General features: G+C 42.3%; 1 protein-coding gene across 1 annotated transcript in view; it reads left to right on the top strand.

The window, feature by feature from the left end:
* Positions 1 to 1,397: 1,397 nt before the first annotated feature.
* The window catches only part of LOC145392646 (uncharacterized), a 30,862-nt gene continuing 7,999 nt past the window's right edge, over positions 1,398 to 24,260 (top strand). The window contains exon 1 of the mRNA XM_080266969.1: positions 1,398 to 2,040. Coding sequence (XP_080123095.1) covers positions 1,398 to 2,040 — 643 coding nt within the window. The remainder of the gene's footprint in view (positions 2,041 to 24,260) is intronic.

The following is a 24,260-nucleotide window of genomic DNA, read 5'->3' as shown; positions in this document are numbered from 1 at the left end:
ACATGCACATATTCTCAGAATCATCGGCTGGTTGATAGGAGTTTGGAAAATGTGGTTACGTCAAAATAATGGTTGGTTCAGCCTACAACTGTCACATAATTTGCCCAGCCACGCATTTCTTGTCAACACGACGGAAATTTTGGATATAGTCCTTTGTGGTACTAAAGTAGGTTGTACAGTACAGTATACCATGCCATCAGTGTGTATCCGAGAGTTTATATTACAGTACCGACTCTCTCGTTATCGCAGCAATGCAAGTATAATGTATGTTATTTAATCTAAAACCAGAGGATTTGATTCTCCTGAAAGTGAGTCTTAAAGCTCTGAGTGTTAATATTGCTACCATTAACCGTCTCATGGTAAAGACAGCTCCACAAATTTATTACGGCAGCCACCAGACCTTGTTAATCAGCTTAATAATGAGTCCTATAGTCTCACCAATCTTAAACCCAGGTTTGGGTGGGGTCTGGCGCTGGGTGCAGCCATGCCATACTTCTTAAACGAGCGATGAGTAGATTCTGTTATATATGTAATAGGCATCACAGATAGGTACACACATACTAATACAATATAAACGTAAGTATTCTAGCATATAAAAGGAAGGTAAACGTGTAATGCATATGGCTCTTGTACATCAATAAAGAAACGTGGCATACATATTTTACAGTGGTGCTGAAAAATATGTAGTTACTTTTACCGACTTTCACGGTAGTTCTAAGTTGGGTAAGTAATGTAACAATTACGTTTATAATATAATTTGAAGGAATCAGTAGAACATACGCTATTTTCTTAATAGAAATAAATAAGTTAAAACACTCACGAGCGGCAACACCAGGCCCATACTGGGAGTTAATCCATTGGAGGGAGATTTAAGCTTCTGTCAGGTGCTTCCACTATTCACTTTCTATGTTGATGCAGACACAATGGCAGCTACGCCAACTCGCTCGCATCTACATAGTCAAGCCAAAGAAATGGCCTTCAACATAAGCCAGTATTTTCTGCAGGAGAAGCAGTACGGAGGAATTTTTGGAGGAATTTTCGATGATGTTTCAAGGGCAATTCATCGAACAGCTGCAGCAACAGGATTTAGCAAGAGCAGGATTGAAGCAATACGCAGAGAAGCAAGAGATAATGAAGAAAACAACTCTCCAGAGTTTACGTCTCCCAAGAAAAGGCAACGTGTAAAACCAATTGCAGACTTTTTTGATAACTTCAATGAAGATGTGTTACGCAGGACTGTTTTAAATTTCTATGACAGAAAAGAAATCCCTACCCTTGAAAAAATCCACGCAGAAATGAAGAGTAACCTTTCTTACCCCAGCGGCCGTGAAACTTTAAGAAAAGTTATGAAGAAAATAGGATTTCGGTACGCAAGCGTTGATGGACGGAAATTTCTAATGGAACGCAGCGACGTAACCTCTGCCAGGTGCAAGTTTTTGAAAGAAATGAAGGCACTTACAAGCTCTGACAAGACTATCGTCTACTTAGATGAAACTTGGATAAATCAGAACCACACGGTTTCTAAGTGCTGGGTAGACAGCACCTCAGGAAAAGCCGAGGGAGTGCGGGTACCGACAGGGAAAGGTGGTCGCTGGATTATTCTGCACGCCGGAACCAAAAATGGATTTGTTCCCGAAGCTGCCCTGATATTCCAAGCAAAAAATGTCGGGGATTACCACGATCAGATGAATGCCGAGACATTCGAGAAGTGGTTTCAGGTACAACTGTTACCTAACATTCCTCCCTCTTCAGTTATTGTGATGGATAATGCATCCTATCACTCAAGGAAAAAGCATAAACCACCAACAGGTTCCAACAATAAAGCAACGATAATAGAATGGCTGGAGAAGAAGGGGATAACAGTACCAGAGGGTCTCCTGAAAGTGGAACTTATGGAACTTGTGACTCGCCACATCACTGCTGCCGATACAAATTACGTCATCGACAATACTGCCTCAGAGCACGGCCATCGAGTTGTACGCCTGCCTCCTTATCACTGCCAGTATAACCCAATAGAACTCATATGGGCTCAGCTTAAAGGCTATGTCTCAAAAAGGAATACATTCCGGAATGCCGATATGAAGCCACTTATTCATGAGGCAATTGAGAAAATTACATCAGAAAACTGGAGAAATGCCGTTATACACGCAGAACAAATTCAAACAGATGATGCAAAAAGAGATGTGGCAATTGATAATTTCATTGATTCTTTCACTATCACTCTCACCTCTTCTGATGAGGAGGATTCATGATAATTTCTTACATGCTGTAAGAGAAGAGGAATAGGCCTATCGGGGAAATCTCTTAAAAAAAAAAAAAAAACGCGCCGTGACTTTTACCTCTTGGGTGGTGTGGAAAGAAAGTCTAAGTTTTAATATGTAGAGTGTAATTTAAAGGCTATAACCAGGTAAAAAATCATAAATTATATGAGAGAGAGAGAATGCGACTTTTAAATTCATTATTTTGATTATATTTATAACTTAAACTAGTTTGTCTTTACACACACACACATACACAAACACACACACACACACACACACACACACACACACACAGAAGTGGGTGAAGTCATGTCAGGCCAGGTGGCGAGATGGGAGCGGACGAACTCTAACGGTGTCAGGTCAGCCACTAGCCAATGAGAGTATAGGAAACAAGGCAACGCTGTACGCCGGGAAATCCCCGGCTAGACTCCACCCAAACCTTGGTTTTAGATTGGTGAGACTATAGGAGCTTGAGTGTTTACCTGTATTGGCGTTCTTTGTCAAAAATGAAATGATAAACAAATCCCTTACTTCCTTTCCACTTGAATACCGTTACATCTTTCCTGACAAAATGTTGAAGGCAGCAGCAGCAGCAAAAAGAAAATCGCCACAACACTGAAGGAGCTTGTAGATTCTAATGGATTCTGCAGTCAGACAAGTCCTTTATTGGCTTAGTAAAATCGTTATAAGTAACAAAGCAAAACAGAAGGGTGTAAAAGTTTTGAGGTTAAAGGGTTAAAAACAAATATTGAGCCTCCGATTTTGCAACCTCTTCTGCATCTGCATTAAAGACGAAATTATCTTTATTTTTCAACCCTCAGATAATGTCCTTCATTTACATAATGTTGCCCAGGGATAGCAAAATCTTAAAAAAATAAAATCCTCACGATGTTGTCCCTCTAATCTTGCTCGCGTCGCCATTAAGGACGGGAAAGAAAAAAAAAAAAAAAGGTCCTCAGATTTCACAGGTCGAATGAGCACTCAAGCCCCGGAAAGAGGTTGCCAGGGGTCTACAATATCACGCAAGATTGTGAGGTTATTAGACCCCCGTGTGGCCTCCAGTCCTCACCCACCCTCATCCCATGGCCCTAAAATTATCCATGCTGCTTCCTTGGATTTTGGTCTAATTCTGTCCTTCCTTGTTTTGATTTTCTTTGTTTAGCTTGCTCTCCTTCCTCTTGTTGGTCGTCGGTTTGGGTGTTACCCCTCGTCTGATCCTGTTCTCTGATTTTTCCTTCCTTGGTATAATTCTGTGTTTTTTTAATATAATTCTCGATTTCTTTTATCTGATTATCTTTCTTCTGTTGACTTTCTGTGCCCACCATTCTTCACCTCAGCGTGTAATTGTTTCACAACAAGCACCCCCTTCCCCCTACACACAAGCTTCAATTGTCCACAGTGCTGCCTCTTCCCTTGCTCTTATACTTCCTTGGCTTGGCTCATTCTTGATTCTCCGCTTCTTTTAGCAGATTCTCTGGCTTAGGTCGGACACTTTTTTTTTTTTTTTCTTGGGCTTGTTCTCTTTTCATTGTTTGACTTTCGCTCTTTCTCTAGTTTTCCCTGACTGGTCTGTTTTTCACACTGGTTGATCTGATTCTCTTCTTAATCCTCGGCTTGATTCTGTATTTTCGTCTGATTCTCTGTGACCACCAGTATTTATACTACCGTACTGTATACTTAGGATGCCAGTAGTATCTACACACGGGTTTTAAATATCCCTAATGCCACTTCTGCTCCTTTTCTTATTCTGTTTCTATCCATGGTTCTCCTTTTCTTCCTTACCTGGTTCCTTCTTATTCCTTGATTTGATTTTGCTCCCTTAGGTTACATCTCTTTTTCTTATTCTTTTGTCTGACTTTGTTTTCTTGGTGTGATTCTCTTGCCTTGTCTAATATCTGTGACCTCCAATTATCATCCTTGCAGTGTAATGTTTGCAGTACCAGCATCAACATCTCCTTATCTCTCTTACCCCTTCAGATTATTCCTCCTTTCTTTAGTTGACCCTCTCCTTCAACTTCTTCTCATCTTATCCAACAACCTTCAGGAAATTCTCACTCACCTCTCAATTCTTTGCATTAATTTCCCTTCAGTGTCGCTCCTTTTCATCTCCTATTCCTCTATATCTCGTCCATTTCCCATCCTTCCCTCACTTCCATCCCTTCCCTTCCTTTCATATCTCGCTCCTGTCCTTACTCCTTTAGCCTCACTCTTTTTCATTCACTGTTACTTCATATTTCTTTATTTTCCCATCCCTTCCCTTCCCTTCCCTTAAATATCTCGCCTCTTCTCATGCCCATCCCATCATACTTTACCCTTTCCCGTATCCTCCCCTACACAAATAATCGACTTAATATCCTTTCCTCCCTCCCTCTCATCCCTTTCCCTCCCTGTGCACATGATCCCTGCCCTACCCATCCCTATCCGTTTATTTTCAACCTCTTCTTGAATCCTTCTTCTCACACATCATGATTTACCCTCCTCTATCCCACCCCTTACCGCTCTCTCCTCTCCGTACCACGCTTTTTCACATCTCTCCCTCCTACCCCTTCTCTTCCATCTCCTGTCTTTTCAGTTGCACCCCTTCCATCTACGTTTTACTTACGTTATTCCCCATCCTTCTGTCTCACTGACCCCTTCCCTTCCCTCCGCACTACATATTTCGTCCCTGTAAGCTCAACTCTTTCCAGTCTCCCCTTCATTCATATCTGGCCCATTTTCATCCCTCACTCCTTCCTATTTCTTCCCTTCCCTCACCTTTTCAGTACATATTTCACATGTCTTCATCCCCATCCCTTAAATCATTGCTCTTTCCTGTCTCCATTTCTACGCATTTCGTCCATTGTTCAACCATTCCTACTTTTCTGTCTTCCCTTCACTTTTCCTTCCTTTACACACCTTCCTTTTTCCCATCTCTCTCTCTCTCTCTCTCTCTCTCTCTCTCTCTCTCTCTCTCTCTCGACCATATATCGCCTTATCCCATCACCGTTCCTTCAAAATCCACTCTATCCCACATCCTCTGCTTTTATAGTACTGTCCACTTTTCCTTCCCTTCTTGTTAACCTCTTCCTCCTCTTCAGTCCTCCTCTGTGCTGTCTCCCCCTTTACCACACACCTGCCAGAAAATTATAGAAATACTCTCCCAACACACACACAGACACAGACACACACACACACACACACACACACACACACACACACACACATACACAACGGGTATAATTACAAACAAGCCCACAACACACACATTTACATGCAAACTCACGCACACAAACATTTGCAGCGAACCATAAACTCACCACACTCAAAACCTCACACAGCCACAGTAAGGAGACACAGGCAGACACAGCATCAACTGAGTACACACACACACACACACACACACACACAGAGCAACAATCGCGATAAGTAGAGGAGGAGAGAGCGACCCTTTCCCCTTTACTAGACGAGAGAGGCTTGCCAGATAAGAAGATAAAAGCTGCTCTCTACCTGGGAATATAGGTAAGTAGGTAGGTAGGTAATGGAGGGACGTAGGTAGGTATGTAGGTAGGTGGGACGTAGGTAGGTAGATAAGAATATAAGAAGAGAGGATAACTGCAGTAGGCCGGCTGGCCCATGCTAGGCAGCTCCTGGACGTAAGTAGGTAGGTTGATGGCTAGGTAGGTAATTGAAATACGTACGTTAGTAAGTGGGTTGGTAATGCAGGTACGTACTAGAGGTAGGTGGGAAGGTAGATAATTAGATACATGATTTCAGAAGGAAGGTACTGACGGTCAGTAGGCACAGGAAGTAAGTAGGCAGATAAATAGGTAGGTCGGTGATGTAGGTAGGTAAGAAGGTAAGCCAGTACAGGAGACAGGTAAGTAGGTAGGTAGGCAGGTAGGTAGCGAAGGAGGTAGGTAGGTAAGTGGATAAGTAGGTTGGTCGGTATGTACCTTGCTAGCTAGGTCAATAATGGGACAGCAAAGTAGGTAGGTCGGTAATGAGGGTAGGTGGGTAGGTCAATAATAGAGGTAGGTAGGTAAGTCGGTAATGGGGGTAGGTAAGTAGGTCGATAATAGGGGTAGGTAGGTAGGTCGGTAATGGGGGTAGGTAAGTAGGTCTTTAAAAAGGGTGATAAATCAGCTGCGTCGAATTATCGTCCGATAAGTCTAACGTCAATAGTAGGAAAAATGTTAGAGTCAATTTTGGCAAATAGGATTAGAGAACACTTAGAAAGATTTAATCTTATAAACGAAAGTCAGCACGGATTCAGGCAAGGACGATCCTGCCTCACAAATTTGTTGTCATTCTACTCGGAGGTCTATGAGGCAGTAGATAGCGATAAAGCTTACGATGTTATTTATCTGGACTTTAGTAAAGCTTTTGATAGAGTCCCACACGAAAGGTTAGTTAGAAAGGTTCGAGCACACGGTATAGACGGCGATATCTTAAAATGGATAGAATCCTGGCTGAAAGGACGAAAGCAGAGAGTATTAATAAATGGAACTAAGTCGGACTGGGGATTAGTAACTAGCGGTGTACCACAGGGTTCAGTACTCGGTCCCTTATTATTTATCATATATATAAATGATCTAGACTTAGGAGTCAATAGCAGAATCAGCAAATTTGCCGACGATACAAAAATAGGGCGTATCATTAACTCGACTGACGATTGCCATTACTTACAAAAAGACCTCGATACATTGTCCAAATGGTCTAAAACTTGGCAAATGGAATTTAACGTTGAAAAATGTAAAGTACTTAACGTAGGCAAGACCATTGGAGATACTAAATACAGCTTAGATAACAAAGAAATTAGCAAATCTGAATGCGAGAGAGATCTAGGAGTTATGATTAGTAACGACCTTAAACCTAGGCAACAGTGCATTAATGCGAGAAATAAAGCAAATAGGGTCCTAGGATTTATTTCGAGAAGCGTGAGCAATAGATCATCTAAAGTAATACTGAAACTTTATCTAGCATTGGTGAGGCCACATTTAGACTACGCAGTACAGTTTTGGTGTCCTTACTATAGAATGGATATTAATTCGTTAGAAAATGTACAGAGAAGAATGACAAATGATACATGACGTCCGGAACCTGTCATATGAAGACAGACTGAAAAGACTAAGTCTGCATTCGCTAGAGAGGCGTAGAGTAAGGGGAGACTTAATTGAGGTTTTTAAGTGGATGAATGGTATAAATAAGGGAGATATTAGCAAGGTACTTAAAGTGAGCATACAGGATAGAACTAGAAATAATGGTTTCAAACTAGAAAAAATTCCGTTTCAGAAAGGAAATCGGTAGAAATTGGTTCGGTAATAGAGTAGTAGACGAATGGAATAAGCTACCTAGTAAAGTAGTTGCTGCCTCTTCCATTGAGAGTTTCAAGCATAGGCTAGATAAGCATATGACAAATAAGGGGTGGATATAGAATAAAGAAAATATTATAACCAATACTAATTCAAAAATAAATTTTCTTTTCAGGTTACACTATGATAGTCTCTATTCTCCTTTCACACTTTCCTGTAAAATGTCCACGCCAGTTTTTCTATACGGCGTGGTGTTCTTTCTGACTTTTTCCTGCCGGCTTCGGCTGGAGGGTTTGGAGGGCGGGGGAGAGCCTTCTTCTTTGCTATCCTTATCTCATTCTAGTAGTTCAGTTACTCTTCTAGGAGCTGCCTAGCATGGGCCAACCGGCCTACTGCAGTTATCCTCTCTTCTTATGTTCTTCTTATGTTCTTATGTAATGGGAGTAGGTAGTACGTAAGTCATAAGCAGGTATATAGATACTTGAAGTGTGCGGATAGATAGATGCTGAAAGAAGGTAGACAGCTAACCAGGAAGCTAGGCAAGCATTAAGAGTAGGCAGATAAGTAAGTACAGTAGGTGCTGGAAGTATGTAGGCAGGTATGAAAAGTAGGTAGGCAGAGAGATACCGGAAGTAGGTTGGTAGGTATGGAGAAAGGCAAGTAGGTAGGTAGGTAGGTACTGTGTGTAGGTAGGTATTTGGGTTGGGCAGGTAGGTCGGTACAAAAACAGTAGGTAACAGGTATTGGGTAATCGAGGTATTGTTGGTAGGCTGGAGTTGTTCAAATTCAGAGACAGCGGTAGGCAGGTCAGTATTCAAAATAGGTAAATTGCTTGATATTTAGTTGGTCGGTAAGTCGTTTGCTAGAAGGGAAGGTAGGTGAGTTCCTAATGAGGTAGATATGCAGGAGGGAGATTTTTTCCTTCCCTCTTTCCTGTTACATTTTCTTCCTCGTAGTCAAATCTTACCCTGAGAAGGAAGTTGCCTATTACGGAACAGTAGGACTACAGCAAGTGTCTTTAGTTTTGCGTAAGTAATGAATTATTAAGTAGGTATGTGCCGTGGTGGAAGACAGGTAAGACATGAGATAGGCAGGTCAGTATTAGGAGTAAGAGTTCCCTAAGTAAATACGCATTAAAGTGGTCGGTAGGTCGATACTGACGTAAGAGGCAGGTAAGTACTAGCAGCATGAGGTAAGTACTGAGGCTGTAGGTAGACTGTCACTTAGGATGTGGGTAGGCAACTAGTACTAAATTTGTAAGTGACTATAATACTTTCACCTTAACCTGACGAGGAGTTTCCTTGTATAATATATTTCAAGCAGCTCATATGCATAATAATACAGTACTACGGCTATATGTCCATGCCTTAGTACTTCTCTGTCCGCCCATCTATCTGTCTGATAATATGAACATTATGAGGAAAATCACGCAATAACGGTGAGAGATATCTACAAATTCCAAGTTGTTACGGACCATTTGTGTTCTTGTAGCAATAGAAAAAAAAAATAAAGGAAATTATCCCCGTTTGTCTTCTAGCTCTACTAAGAAAATGGGGGAGGGCCTTTCTCTTGTGTCACGCATCATTTATATTTAATAGATACTGAAACTGGCTCGTTCCAGACTGATGTGATGTTATTAGCTTTAGAGTCCCTCGTCACTTATTAATTTCTTCAGTAATGTGATTTTTTTCCACATAAAAAGTAGGTTTTCGATTTGAGGGGTAAGCTATCCCCTTCACTAACCTCTTCACTTCAAGACTGCTTACTTATCTGGAGTGAAAGCGTCTGGAAGTAGTTATCACCAACATCATCAGCATCGTCAGTCTGTGTCAGTTCAATGCAAGAAAAAGATCTGTTCCATCTTTTTTTTCCACTCTGACCTATTGACTATTAGCCTGCTTCCTATAATCTCAGCAAATCTCGCAATCTCACTTTACCATCTTGCTCTGTCTCTTCCTCTCATTTTATTTTTGGGTTGCCAGACAGGTACACTGGTTATCTGTCATCTATTCTACGAAGGAGATAACCTGCCCACGTCGATTTCCGCTTTATAACTCTAGTGTACATATCCTCTACTATCGTCTACTTCCTCGTCCGGGAAGCGCTCTCTCTCTCTCTCTCTCTCTCTCTCTCTCTCTCTCTCTCTCTATATATATATATATATATATATATATATATATATATATATATATGACATCTAACATAATCCTCCCATTCCTTTCTGAGCACACCAAAGCTAAATGTTCCAAGGATTATATATTTCCGATCCAGAAAATTTTACAGGAAGAACATATTGATTACAGTATATAACCGTATAGTATAACGACAAACGCATATCCTCCATCCCATGCCCATTCTCCGCTTGATTTTGTTGTGAATTGCGTCTGTCTGAACTGTCTGCCCTTCAACACGTTCTAGTTCTCCATCTCTTTTTACTGGAAGGGAATGAACATGTCTTTTGAAAATCATTTATGTCTTATTAATATTTGTTTCCAAGCCTATCTTCAGACGTTCATTGTTCAGGTAGCTATAAATTCTTTTAGTTCTTCCCCTATTGCGATGAAAAGGATTGTGTTCTTTCCAAATCCAACACTGTTTAATCGCTCACCGTAGTGTTAATTAATTTCTCATCCCAAGCTAAAATTCTCAAAACACTCACTATAGGCATTCACTTAATAATCTTGGTGGAATAATGTCTCCTTGTCTTCTTCTTTGCTATCCTTATCTCATTCTAGTAGTTAAGTTACTCTTCTAGGAGCTGCCTAGCATGGGCCAACCGGCCTACTGCAGTTATCCTCTCTTCTTATGTTCTTATGTTAACACCTTTCCTTTTGGGTATTCCCTGGTTGTCGTTTTGGCGTTAATGGATGATCCTGTATGTAAAGTATCTTCTAGAATTTTCACACAAGTTTCTTCTACACTTCGTTCGTGAATTCATCTCCTTACTGCGGTACCTAAAACAGGAGTAAATGTAGGTCATCGTATTAAAAAGGTTAAGCTTATAAGTTGTTGGCCAGTCCTCCAGCTAAACACCTACCCCCTCTGCGGATCACTGCTATAACTCCCCCCCTACCTTTCTCTCTCTCTCTCTCTCTCTCTCTCTCTCTCTCTCTCTCTCTCTCTCTCTCTCTCTCTCTCTCTCTCACACACACACACACACACACACACACACACAGCTGCGCCGCCGTCTCTCGGGAGCAATAAATGAGGATATTTATTTGACCGGTAAACAGAGACCCTCCAGCCGCCAAGAAGTTAATACTTTAATAGTTGACATCAGGACGGGGATAAGTAGGAGGATTCTGCGGCTGCTTTGGGATGGACCACATGTATTAAGAGGATAAAGGGTTCATTAAGGTTCATTACTATTAATCCATTTGGCGGGTGAGAACTTTAGATGTGGATTGACTGTTGAACATACTGCAAAACTAATGGAGATGATGACACTTGGATCATTTACACACGAAGCTGACAGACGATGCACATTGCACGGTGAGGAAAGAATTGTATGGAGGAGGAGGAGGTATTTATGAGGTTCTGAGAAGCTGCTAAAAGTATGCCAGTATTTAGTTAATGTTTGTGTGTGTGTGTGTGTGTGTGTGTGTGTATATATATATATATATATATATATATATATATATATATATATATATATATATATATATATATATATAGGGAGGTGAATGCAAGAGTTTTTAGGTGGTCTGAGTCTGGTAAATGTTGATGGAGGAGAGTGGAATCTGAAGCAGCTGCTGTTTGCAGATGATACTGCACTGGTGACTGATTCAGAGGAGAGATTGAGACAGTTGGTAGAGGAGTTTGGAAGGGTGTGTGAAAGGAGGAAATTGAAAGTAAATGAGAATAAGAGTAAAGTGATGAAGTGTACGAGGTTGATAGATGGTAGGGGGATGAATATAATTTTGAATGGTGAGTTGCTTGAGGAGGTAGATTGTTTTAAATATCTAGGGTCACATGTTGCTGTGGATGGAAGAATAGATGCAGAAGTGAAGTTTAGAATAAATGAAGTAGGAAAGGTACTGGGAGGAATGAAAAAAGTGTTTAAATGTCGTTCGCTTAGAATGGATGTAAAGAGAAGACTGTATGAGGGTGTTGTGGTACCGACTGCATTATATGGGGCTGAAACATGGAATATGGGTGTAGCAGAGAGGAAAAGTTTGAATGTAATGGAGATGAGATGTCTGAGGAGTATGTGTGGAGTGACGCGTATGGATCGAGTGCGAAATGATGAAGTGTGAAGGAGAACTGGAGTTGTTCGGGAGATGGCTGGTAGAGTTGAGCAGAGGGTGTTGCAATGGTTTGGGCATATGGAGAGAATGGATAATGAGCGATTGGTGAAAAAGATAACTAGATCTGATGTGAGAGGTGTAAGGCTGAGAGGAAGACCACGAATAGGATGGATGGACAGTGTGAAGAGAGCGCTGGATGCCAGAGGGATGTTTTTTGAGCAAGGAAGAGTGGCTGTGCGTGACAGAAATAAATGGAGAGAAATTGTGAATGAATAAGTGATGACGCAGCCCTGAGGGGATATTCTCCCGCATTTGGTCTGATCAGCTAGTCAGGTCAGGTGCGGGTAAGGGGATGGGTCTGTTATGATGTGGCAGGGGTAAACCAGTTCTGCTGTCGGGCCCTGCCGCGGATGTCACTGGTTGCATTGCTCAGTTGACCCTTGTGCGGTGTGATGCGGTGAGGATCTGTCCGTTCTCCCCTTTGGAGCTAAGATGCGAATGAATGTGTTTGAATGGATGAGTAAATGGAGAGTGAGTCGTCCTGTCTCGGCTACCTCCCTTTCCCTGGGGGAAGCAGCCTAGGTATATATATATATATATATATATATATATATCGTTCACGAAATGTGTGCCACAGTGGGAAAAAAAAAAAGTAGAGAAGCTTTTGAGCATCAGTGACCCCCCTTGCAGCTGATGCTGGTGATGATCATGGTGATGCAACCAGTTAAGTGATGCATCTTGCGGTAGTCAGGCGTAATGCAATGGAGGGAAATGTGGACAATGCTACTAATCTGGGAACGCTATAACATGAAATCTTTTCTGTCTGCCTGCTACATTATACTTCATGCAGTTCACTCTGCCTTGGATATTTGACTTAGCAAGCTTGGTCCTATGGCTAATTTCTCAGCTTCTCTTCTCAGCATCCATATTGCCTAGGGAGCAGAAGGTGGGGTGGGGGTGAGATGACAAAGGCAAAGTGGGGAGAGCTGCCAAGTGACCCCAGAGAACAGAAAGGGTCATGGTCGGCGGGGCAGTTGTCATGATGATGGTAGTGATTTTTTTTTTTTTTTTTTTTAATGTCCAACTCTAGGCAAAGGCTTCAGGGCCTATTCCAAGACCCAGTAATCCTCCTACACACCTCCACATGTCACCACTTCGGCGATTACACCCACCGTCCATACTAAATACATCCAAGGGCTGTCTTATACAGGACTGGTGCGGTGGTATTAGTGGGGTTTATTTTACATGTCAGCGGCTCTTCTGGTAGATCAGTAAGGTCTGCTTGTATGAAATTCAAGTCCTTAAACTGTTCCCTGCCCCAGCAGGGATTAGATCCTAGGTCCATTAGGACTGCAGGCCGCCTGCTTACCGATTCAGCCACCACCTCCCCCAATGATAATGAATGATGGGGAGAAAGATAACCACAGTGGCGATGTTGGGTATATTAGTAACCATAATAATGTTACGTGTGATGACAACGATGGAGATAATGCTAAAAGTATGCTGTGACCGTAAGAACGATGATAATGATAACACTGAACACTAAGAACGGCATGAATGCCAGAAGTAGTGTCATTCTGTCTATTGATACAGATTATAGTCGGACTCGCGCCCGTTTGCGGCTGTGGTGTGGCCCACACCTGTGTACAATGGTGCCACGTGTCCCCAACTTGCGATGTGAAACGGAAGCTATTTATGTTCAAGGCATCACAAATTCGATAAATTCAGATCAATAAAACTTACACTTGTGTATTTTGATGGATGAATCAACAGTAATCTTATTATGCATAAAATATTTATACAGTAACACAGAAACATGGCATACATATTGTACAGTGTTGCTAAAAGAAATTGTAGTCACTTTTAATGTTTTTTAGCATAGTTTTAGGGTGGGTAATAATATTACAGTTATGGATATAAGAGAATGAGCCTGAAAAAAGAAGAAATATGCCAATATCCAAAGTAAAAGAAATAATTCATATAATTCTTGTGAGTGGCAGCACTGACACACCCAGTCTGGCTTAAGATAAAGTACGTACCCCTCCATAGACACAAGGATAGCTTGTACAGGTGTTGCTAGGGAAAAATGCTCACATTTACTGGCTTTTACCGTAATTTTAAGGGCGAGGAATAATCACATTTATAATCATAAGCTAATATGTAGGACAAAATAGTAGCCATATGCCAATACTGAAGTAAAAAAAAAAAACACATTATTCACTCGCGAGCGGCAACACTTCCACACCCAGTCGGTGGCCTTGACCTCAGGGGTGGTGTGGAGAGAGAGAGATGGAGGAAGGGGAAAGAGAATGAATGAATGAAAATCAATCATGGTACTGCAATAACGGGTCATCTGTCTCCGTATACAAAAAATGATAAATATCACTAAATACAACAAAACCAAAATAACAAATGAAAGCACAATTATAAACAACTTATAAAAGAATCAAAAGTACTCAGGGTGGCTCACATCTCCCGCCAGAGAGAGAGAGAGAGAGAGAGAGAGAGAGAGAGAGAGAGAGAGAGAGAGAGAGAGAGAAAGAGAGAGAGAGAGATAACGGTATAGAAAACGTGGCAACACTGTACACAGGTGCGGGCCACACCACAGCCGGAAACGGGCGCGAGTCAGACTATAGTGCCATTTTAACTATTGATACAGATACGTTTTTTAGTTTATAATTGCAAGTCAGAACTAAATGGAGAGAGAGAGAGAGAGAGAGGGGGGGGGAAGAGGGAAATTCAGATAAGGTATTCTCTTCGGTTGTCAGTATCCTTACTGCATAACTTTTACTGATCAGTATTTACCTACTCTAAGCATGCCTCCATTTTTTAACACACACACCTCCAACGGAAGAGTTCACAAACCCGGGAGTTGCCAGGGACCGTCGGGTAATTTAATTAGGAACTACTTGCGGTTCGCTCTGTCGTATATTTTCTAAAATCCCTTCCATGATATATAGTGATGAAGAATACATAAATTATTCAACACTGTAATCAGTGGTTATTGTACCAGTTTTCTATCTATGATTTACTAAGTATAATACTGCAGAAAAGTTATCAGAATGCATGAAACGACATTTGGTCCGTTAGCATTCATCACATGATATCAGAAGTCTCGCTGCATGTTTAATTCGAAACATCTATCGTTTAGTGTTCAGAGATTAATGTTTCATCTGGCAATTGCTGAAGAGCATGTAGGCTACAAACTATTAGTTAAAGAAAAAAAAAAAACTAATTTGAGAAACCGAAAACATGCAAAGACGAAGCCGCCGACCGAAATCGCAAGTACCGATGTTTCCAGGATTACAACAAAACATGACGAGGGCGTGTGCCTGTACAGTAATCTTCATCTGATTCCTGTGATTATTTTGCAGCCAACGACTTCATGGTTGTATTATATATAGATGTATATGTCTGAAAACTTTATTTGATTAAAATCATATTAAAAGACTTGGCTGAGAATGTGAATAATCACTTTTAATCTACTAACAATAATGTATTTGTCCCGAGGTTTGGACAGTATATTAGTTTCAGTTTAGTGATTCCCTTCAACTGTGTCATACTGACGCTTCTTTTCCTCATGTCATTTGAGTAAATATGTTCATCAAATTAAGCTTCTAAACAATGTGATATAGGAAACGCTTACAAAACAGTAGTTTAGTTGATCACGTTTTTATTTTTCAAATCAAGTGATCAGGTGAAGACTGGCAATTTTGGGGAGCTTGCGAACATTCTCATCTTCACCTGACAATCCTCTAATCCTTCCATCTCTCCCTTCATCTCCTCTCTCTCTCTCTCTCTCTCTCTCTCTCTCTCTCTCTCTTACTTCCTGCACCTGTTCTTCCCCTCCTCTTCCAACCCTGCCTTCTCCTCCTCTCCCACCCCTCCAGAATACTCTCCTCATTCCCTCCACACGTCTCTTCGCCCTCACTCCTTTCACCTGTGAGTCACCCCTACAAACACTTGCATTACTCTGACCACTTTAGTCACACATTGTTCTGCATACCTCATTATCCCTCTCATGGTCGGGATAAATCAGTTATTCTATTTCAGCTAAAGCCTAATTTTATTCAGCTGAGAGTGAGCCGTAAAGTTTAAGAATGTTTTTAATTTATTATTATTATTATTATTATTATTATCATCATCATCATCATCAAGAAGATAGGGGGAAGGCGGTGGCTGAATCTGCAGAGGTGGCCTTTAGTCCTAAATAGGTTTGATTCCTGGCTGGGGCAAGGAACAGCTTAAGGGTTTTAATTTCATAAAGTAGACTTTACTGATCTACCAGAAGTCCCGCCGACATGTAAAAATACCCACGGTAATACCAGTACATCAGTCCTGTATCAGACAGCCCTAATATATATTCAGTACGGACGGTGAGTGTTAATGCCGAAGTGGTGACAAGTAGAGACCTTATAGAAAGATTTTTTTTTTTTTTTTTTCCCGGCCTATCAACCATTGGGGCCGAAGCCCCTGGTTATTAAGGCCGTGTATAGATATATATATGTATATACATTCAAACATATATACATATATATACAAACATATATATACACATACATACACACAAACACACACACTTCCATGCATACATACAGACACACTTTCATCCAAACGTACATATATATATAATAATTTAAATCTTATTTATTTATTTATTTTTTTTGTATTTTTATTTTTTTAATTTTTTCTTGTTTTTTTTATTTTTTATACCTTATATTATAAAGGAAAACTAATCTAAAGACCCTAAAACTAATCACCTAACAGACAAATCGCTAACCTATACTAAATCTTACAGAGACAAATAGCTAGACCTACACTAATGGTAAAAATACCTCGACTAACAGAACACCATCGACTACAGATATGTAATGCCTTTCTACATTACATACCTGCACTCATCACCTGGTGACTGTCAGTCGAGGCACAACCTAATATAGGGGACATCAATATATGAAAGGGAACCAGACGAGTCAGGAACATTTCCATATACGTCAGCTGTCGTCCCTAATTAGAATAACTTAAGCCAGATAATATAATGTATTTACATAATTTGTACAAAAAGTGAAGAACCTCGCCCAGCAGACCACCATCGACTGCAAGTGCCCAATACCTTCCTATATTGCACACTTGCACTCATCATCTGGTGACTGTCAGGCGAGGAACTTGGCTTAATGTAGGGGACATCTATATTAGAAATAGATCGGTGGGAGGAGGAACTATTTAAAATATGTCAACTGTCAATCCTAATTAATATTACAAGATATACATATTTACCGTTGATAAAAACCATAACCACACAGTAAAAAAGTCACATCACTCTGATCAGTCCGGTCTCTCTCAAGAAAGCCATCAATTTATCAGTCATAACAATGTCCCCATCACCCAGGATGGTGGAAAGGGTGAAGGGGGCGTCTACTGCGCCGCAGTAATTTATAAGTGAAGCGCGTTCACGAATAAATCGCCGACAGCGCAGGATATGACTAATAGATAACACCGCATTACAGATGTCACAGTGCGGTGGGAAGCGTCTTTCCATATATGGTTTTATGTGGGTTACAATGGTGGCATTAAGCCGTAACCGTGCCAACACTTTTTCTTCTAGGCGACTGGGACGGTTGGCAGTATCCCAGTCGCCCAGGTACGGCTTACAAGTTGGAATATTTAGTCTGGTCCACTGACCTTGCCACAGAAGATTTATTGATTTCTTTCCGAGAGATAGACTCGACCGTAGATCACGAGGAACGTCCCAAGTCTCCTCGAGCTCTACAGCCGACTTTGCAAGTAAGTCAGCCTGCTCATTGCCGTAGATACGACAATGACCAGGCACCCAGATCAGCGTGAATGACTTGTTGCATGAATGCAACTTATTAACGATGCGGCCCTGGATCTCATGAGAGTCCGTAGTGCAAGATGCAATTGCCTGAAGGGCTGATTTTGAATCTGAAAATATGACAAATGAGTCATGTCTAGAATTGAGAGCACAGTCTATGGCTTTGTCAATAGCAAAAAGTTCTGAAGTAAACACAGATGTATGAGTCGGCAACCGATACCTGAGGGCACATTCAGTCGACCACACACTTGCACCCACACATTCACTCGACTTGGAGCCGTCGGTGTACAATTGATGGGACCCCAAGTGACGAACAATGATGTTACGAAACAAGTGGTGGACCTCGCCTCCGGCGCCTTGGCCTTTGGTGCTGGGAGCCATGTAACATCGACTGTAAAGCCGGGTGGCTCCCAAGGCGCTATATTTTTAAGCACCAACTTGTCACAGTCACTGGGGTCCACATCAAGCTCCTGAGTCAGTAAGTGGAGGCGAGCGGCAAGTGGCCGACGCACCCCCCGCAGAAGGTGGTGGTATTGACGCAGGGGGGTACAGGCCACATTGCCGATATTACTTTTTCTTAATGTCCTTATGCCGTAGGACAAGGCCAGGTGGTCACGGCGAATACGGAGGGGAGGCACATTCGCCTCCACTTCCATACGAGCCACACAGGCACACCGTACAGCTCCAAGACACATTCGCAAGCATTTATTCTGTAACACATCCAATCCTTTCAGCGTGGCATCAGATGCCGAGCCATACACCTGTGCGCCATAGTCTAGCTTTGATCGAATAAGGGACTTATACACCATTAATAAAGATTTTCTGTCGGCACCCCAGGTAGTACCCGCTAGGTACTTGAGGACATTTAACGGTTTATCACAACGAGCAAGCAAAGTATTAACGTGAAGTTTAAAATTCATTCTACGATCAAAATGTATTCCTAAAAATTTTACAGAATTTTGAAAAGGTACCGCCTGATTATCTAAAGTTAAGCACAAATTAGGTACGTTACGATTAGTGAAAACTATAGCGGCACACTTACGTACGGAAAACTTAAATCCCCACTGCAAGGCCCATTGGTGGACGGAGTCAAGGGCTGCTTGAATCCGCCCAGCCGAAAATTGTGCATTACGGGAAGAGTGCCATATTGCACAATCGTCAGCTTAGAGTGAGTATTTAAGATTCCTCGGGATGGGAGCTGATGACAGAATATCATTGATCATAATACTAAATAAAGTAGGACTAAGCACACTTCCCTGCGGCACCCCGTTTTCCTGGATAAATATATCCGATGTTACGTTACGGGGCAATTTGACAGAGAAAGTTCTGTCCCTTAAGAAATTTGAAATAAAACAGGCAAATTTCCTCTTAAACCATAAGCATAGAGCTTCATTAATATACCGTGTCGCCATGTCATGTCATAGGCTTTATGGATGTCCAAGAACACCCCTATCATGAATTCTTTATTGGCAAATGCCTCTGCAATACAATGCTCCAAATTCATTAAATGATCTAGTGAACTTCTGTATTTACGGAAGCCACATTGTTGATCATTTAACAAATTCTTCGACTCTAAAACAAAAAGAAGCCTATTGTTAACCATTCGTTCCATGACCTTACATAGACAAGAAGTCAACACAATAGGACGAAATGAAGTGGGATTCATAAGACGACCAGCCTCTTTGGGTATCAGTATGACGTGCGCAAAGTGCCATGAGTTTGGGAACGTTCGAGACGCCCAAATCTCATTGTACAATGCTAACATCTTAATCAGGTTGTCCTGATTAAGATGCTGGATCATACCGTACGTGATGGTGTCTGGTCCAGGGCTGGTGTCTTTACAGGATTTAAGGGCAAGGAGCAGTTCATCTAGCGTAAACTCTTGGTTGTACGGGGAGTTTACGTCTTCTGTGGCAAAGTCTAATATCTGTAGCTCAGCCGTGCGTTTATGATGTTGGAAACGCGGGTCATAATTGGCTGAGCTACTTACATGAGAAAAACTCCTGGCGAGGATGTTAGCAACGTCCACGGGCTTGTCATAGATGTTATTATTTACTTGCAAGGTGGTAATGGGGAAATATGGGCCTTTATTATTTAATATTCTTTTGGTGGACCAGACTTTACGTAATGGTGTTGTGCGAGTCACCGTGGACACAAAGGACCGCCTGGAGTCACGTTTGGCCCTTATTATTCTCCTTGCCTCAGCCCGTGCCTGTTTGTATGCAATAAAATTTTTCTCAGTGGGCTGACTATCAAAAATCCTGTATCTCCTATTGCGTTTTCTTAATGCTTGTCGGCAATCCGGCGTCCACCAATGTGCTCTATGCTTCGCATGAACTGTAGAAGTCTTGGGAATAGCAGCCTCAGCTGCGTGTAATATGGATTGGGTTATATTTTCGACCTTAACATCTATGGTCTCCCCAGATATATCTAAATTGGCGATCCTTGAGAAGGATCCCCAATCTGCTTTCTTATAGTTAAATTTTGGAGGTGGAGGGTCCGAAATGATGTCGCGTGTATAAGAAAGACAGATGGGTAAATGATCACTTCCCAAGGAGTCGTTGTAAGGGTCCCAAGAGAGATCTTGATGTATACCAGGGGAGGCCAAAGATAAGTCAATGGCCGAAAAGTTACCAGTACGATCATCTACACGAGTCGCTCTACCATCGTTCAGAAGACAGAGGTTGGACTGTAGTATTAGGTCAGCTACTTGCTCCCCACGACCATCAATCCTCAAGCTACCCCATTGATAGTGATGGGCGTTAAAATCGCCCAACACTAACTTATTTCCAGGGAGATGTTCCACTAGTGAATTTAAAGCATCACTATCAATGGGGCCATGTGGAGGACAGTACAGAGAGCAAATAGACAGATACGTGTTATTAAATTTTACTCTGCACGCGACAGCTTCCAGAGTAGAATTTAGAATCACTTCCGTTTGTGGGTGTGATTTGTGTGTGTAAATGGCAACTCCGTGACCTTCATATCTTCTATACGAGTGGTAGTGTTTGAACTGTGGAGGATCAGGACGATCCTCCAGGCGTGTCTCCTGTAAACAAACAACGTCTGGCCTGTGTATAGAAAGCAAGATTACTATATTTTGTAACTTATTCCCAATACTTCGACAATTCCACTGTAATACAGTGAAAGCGACGGTTTAAGATTTTCGTTGGGGGCCAGTGTGCTTTGTCTTTTTTTGTCGCCCGCCGGCAGGCGAGCGACTACCGGGGGACCTATCCCGGTGCTTGTTAATGGAAACCTCCATATTATCATCAATAACTAGGTTCCCAGCCTCCCCCGAGGAAGAGCTAACCTTTCTCTCCCTCGCTGGAGTAGGAACCGGAAGGACATGAGGACGTGACTGTTTCGTGAGGGTGGTCATGTTATTCTTAGTAGGCTTGTCAGGCTTCGTTTTAGGCCGTACTGATGGAGAGGCAGCAGCAGCCTGAGAGTAAGTTGAAGCTTTAGGGATGTCAGTGAGAGAGTTGGAACGGACAGGAGGTCGAGATGGAGATGTACTGTGAGCGGCAGGAGGGAGAAAGACAGGGTCAGTCTGCGTCTCGACAGAGCACATCACAGGACGGGATATTACCGCCGAAGCATAGGACCTATTCGGCGTGGGAGTTGCATGCAACTCCTTCACCTTTTTCCTAGCTTCGTAGTAGGAAATACCCTCAGTTGCCTTCACTGTGCAGACTTCCTTCTCCTCCTTCCACTTGGGACAATCCCTAGAGGAAGTGGAGTGAGTACCCTTGCAGTGAAAGCAACGTACTGTCTCTGATGTGCAACTTTCCGCATCATGACCCTGGCTTGCACACTTGCCGCACACTGGCTGGGAAGCCCGACAAGTCTTTGTACCATGCCCATACAGTTGGCATTTCAGGCAACGCAAAGAGTTAGGGATGTACGGCCGAACGTGAATAATTTCGTTACCAACTTTTATTTCATTAGGAAGAGAAGATTTGGCAAACGTCAAGATGATAGTTGCTGTCTTCGTCCTTATGCCTTCCGAGTAGCGAGTTATGAATTTAGCCTCTATGACATCTTGCTGCGCCAATTCACTTACGATCTCGTCCTCGCTCATCACCATGAGATCCCTGCAAGTGACAACACCCTTGCAAGAATTCATGGAGACTGGGATTTTGGCTTCGACATCGTAACAATGGAATTTGCGCAGTTTCAACAAATCCTTTACTTGTGCCGAGTTTACAGTTTTGACCAGGAGATCTCCATTAGCAAGTTGTTCGACTTCTCCCGCACAGTGGTCAATCACCTTCTTGATAAGGAAGGGATTGAGACTGGACAGGGGAGTGGAACCTAGCGCATGGATGGTGACGTAGGTCGCATTTGCTACTGGGATATCAAGTGGGGCTCGAGTCTGGCGTCCGTCAGTCTGGGGGTGGTCAGTCCGGTCGTTCCTACTTTCGTCAGGACCACCTCCCGCCCTGAAGGGGGGGGAGGCAGTAGGGGCGTCCGTCATAGCAACCACTTCCCCCTCACGGGGGAAGTGGGAAGAAGGAGAAAAACAAGCAAGGGACAAGGTACCTGGGAAAGACACACCTAGCCTGAGATTACCCTCTCAAACCACTCTCGGGAGGACGCGCCCGTGTATAACTCACACCCCAGAGCGATCAGTGGGGGGTACACTCCAGAGGTGAGTAAGCAAAGGCAATCTCAGGAAACAGATATAGACACTTACTATATCTCTAAAGGGCTGGGAGGAGAATTAGTACTAGCTAACCTAACTCTTAATCGCTTTATTTACAAAACTAATGCCAGTGAGGCAGCCCTGAAAGCTAGAGGAGAGCCAGAAAAACACGTCCGAACTCCCCACGACCATGCATCAAAGTCCTGTTGTACCGACTGGGAGATAGACCTCTATAGAAAGAGAGATTGAACAGCCAATAGCTTCTGCTGCTCGCTGATTGGTTGGATTTCATGGGCGCCATGATGGGTCCAACGTCAAGAAGTCTGTCTGCAGATTTGTCATAGAGTATATCTCGCCACCTACTGAGGAATGTGACTAATTGCCTAACAAGATGTCATTTTAATTATAAGGTTTAGTCCTTATTTGAACAAATGAAGATTTATGTTAAATATAAATCCCTACATATCTATTGTATTTGATTGCTTCCGTAAAAACCGTCATTAGTGCCGAATGGTAATGTTGACAAATCAGACTGTTGGTTGGTGCTAAATAAGACGTGATGTGCTGTGTTGCTGGTACTTTTTTGCCTGTAAATATGGTTGGTTGTGCTGCATATGGATGTACAAACAGAACTGGACCACATATGCGTCTTTTCTGATTCCCTGGAGATCCAAGAAGAAGGAAAATACGGGATAATAAGATCGAAAGAGCGAACTGGTCTGCCAGCGACAATCATCGACTTTGCTAGGTTAGGTATATTCATTTTGTGTAGTTTTCCCAGTAATAAAAAGATTTGCCATACTGTAATATCTATCTAAATATATACCTAGGCTGCTTCCCCCAAGGAAAGGGAGGTAGCCGAGACAGGACGACACACTCCCCATTTACTCATCCATTCAAACACATTCATTCGCATCTTAGCCCCAAAGGGGAGAACGGACAGATCCTCACCGCACCACACCGCACAAGGGTCAACTGCGCAATGCAATCAGTGACATCCGCAGCAGGGCCCGACAGTAGAACTGGTTTACCCCTGCCACATCATAACAGACCCATCCCCTTACCCGCACCTGACCTGACTAGCTGATCAGACCAAATGCGGGAGAATATCCCCTCAGGGCTGCGTCATCACTTATTCATTCACAATTTCTCTCCATTTATTTCTGTCACGCACAGCCACTCTTCCTTGCTCAACAGACATCCCTCTCGCATCCAACGCTCTCTTCACACTGTCCATCCATCCTATTCGTGGTCTTCCTCTCAGCCTTACATCTCTCACATCAGATCTAGTTATCTTTTTCACCAATCGCTCATTATCCATTCTCTCCATATGCCCAAACCATCGCAACACCCTCTGCTCAACTCTACCAGCCATCTCTCGAACAACTCTAGTTCTTCGCACTTCATCATTTCGCATCCAATCCATACGCATCACTCCACACATACTCCTCAGACACCTCATCTCCATTACATTCAAACTTTTCCTCCCTGCTACACCCATATTCCGTGTTTCAGCCCCATATAACGCAGTCGGTACCACAACACCCTCATACAACCTTCTCTTTACATCCATGCTAAGCGAACGACATTTAAACACTGAAGAAGACAGTGTTAAGGAAACTGGATATTTTCACAAATAAAATGGAAGTAAAATACATTGGATGAGAAGCTGGACTTCGTGTTTTGCCGCGAGGTAAGACACTAAGATTGATGGCCTCATATTCCAGTTAGAAGTCTAAGTTAAGGATTTTCAACAAACAGCAACCTATATAGAGTGATTATCTACTATGGGATTTCTTGCTATCGCTTCAGGGCCAGGTACTGGAGCACTACTAGTGTTAAGCTGTTAGCTAGGCAAAATGATTATGTAAACACTCGGTATTCATGTATCTAACGTCGTCTGCAAACTCACTCACTCATCTTTATATGCTTGGATATTATCCTACGTAATGTATAGAGGAATATATCATATTGTTGCAT

The sequence above is a fragment of the Coenobita brevimanus genome, chromosome 23 (genome assembly GCF_032717465.1).
Source record: "Coenobita brevimanus isolate Jiangsu-jjx chromosome 23, ASM3271746v2, whole genome shotgun sequence".
Taxonomy (NCBI): Eukaryota; Metazoa; Arthropoda; class Malacostraca; order Decapoda; family Coenobitidae; genus Coenobita; species Coenobita brevimanus.
This window is presented reverse-complemented; position numbering and strand designations above follow the sequence as displayed.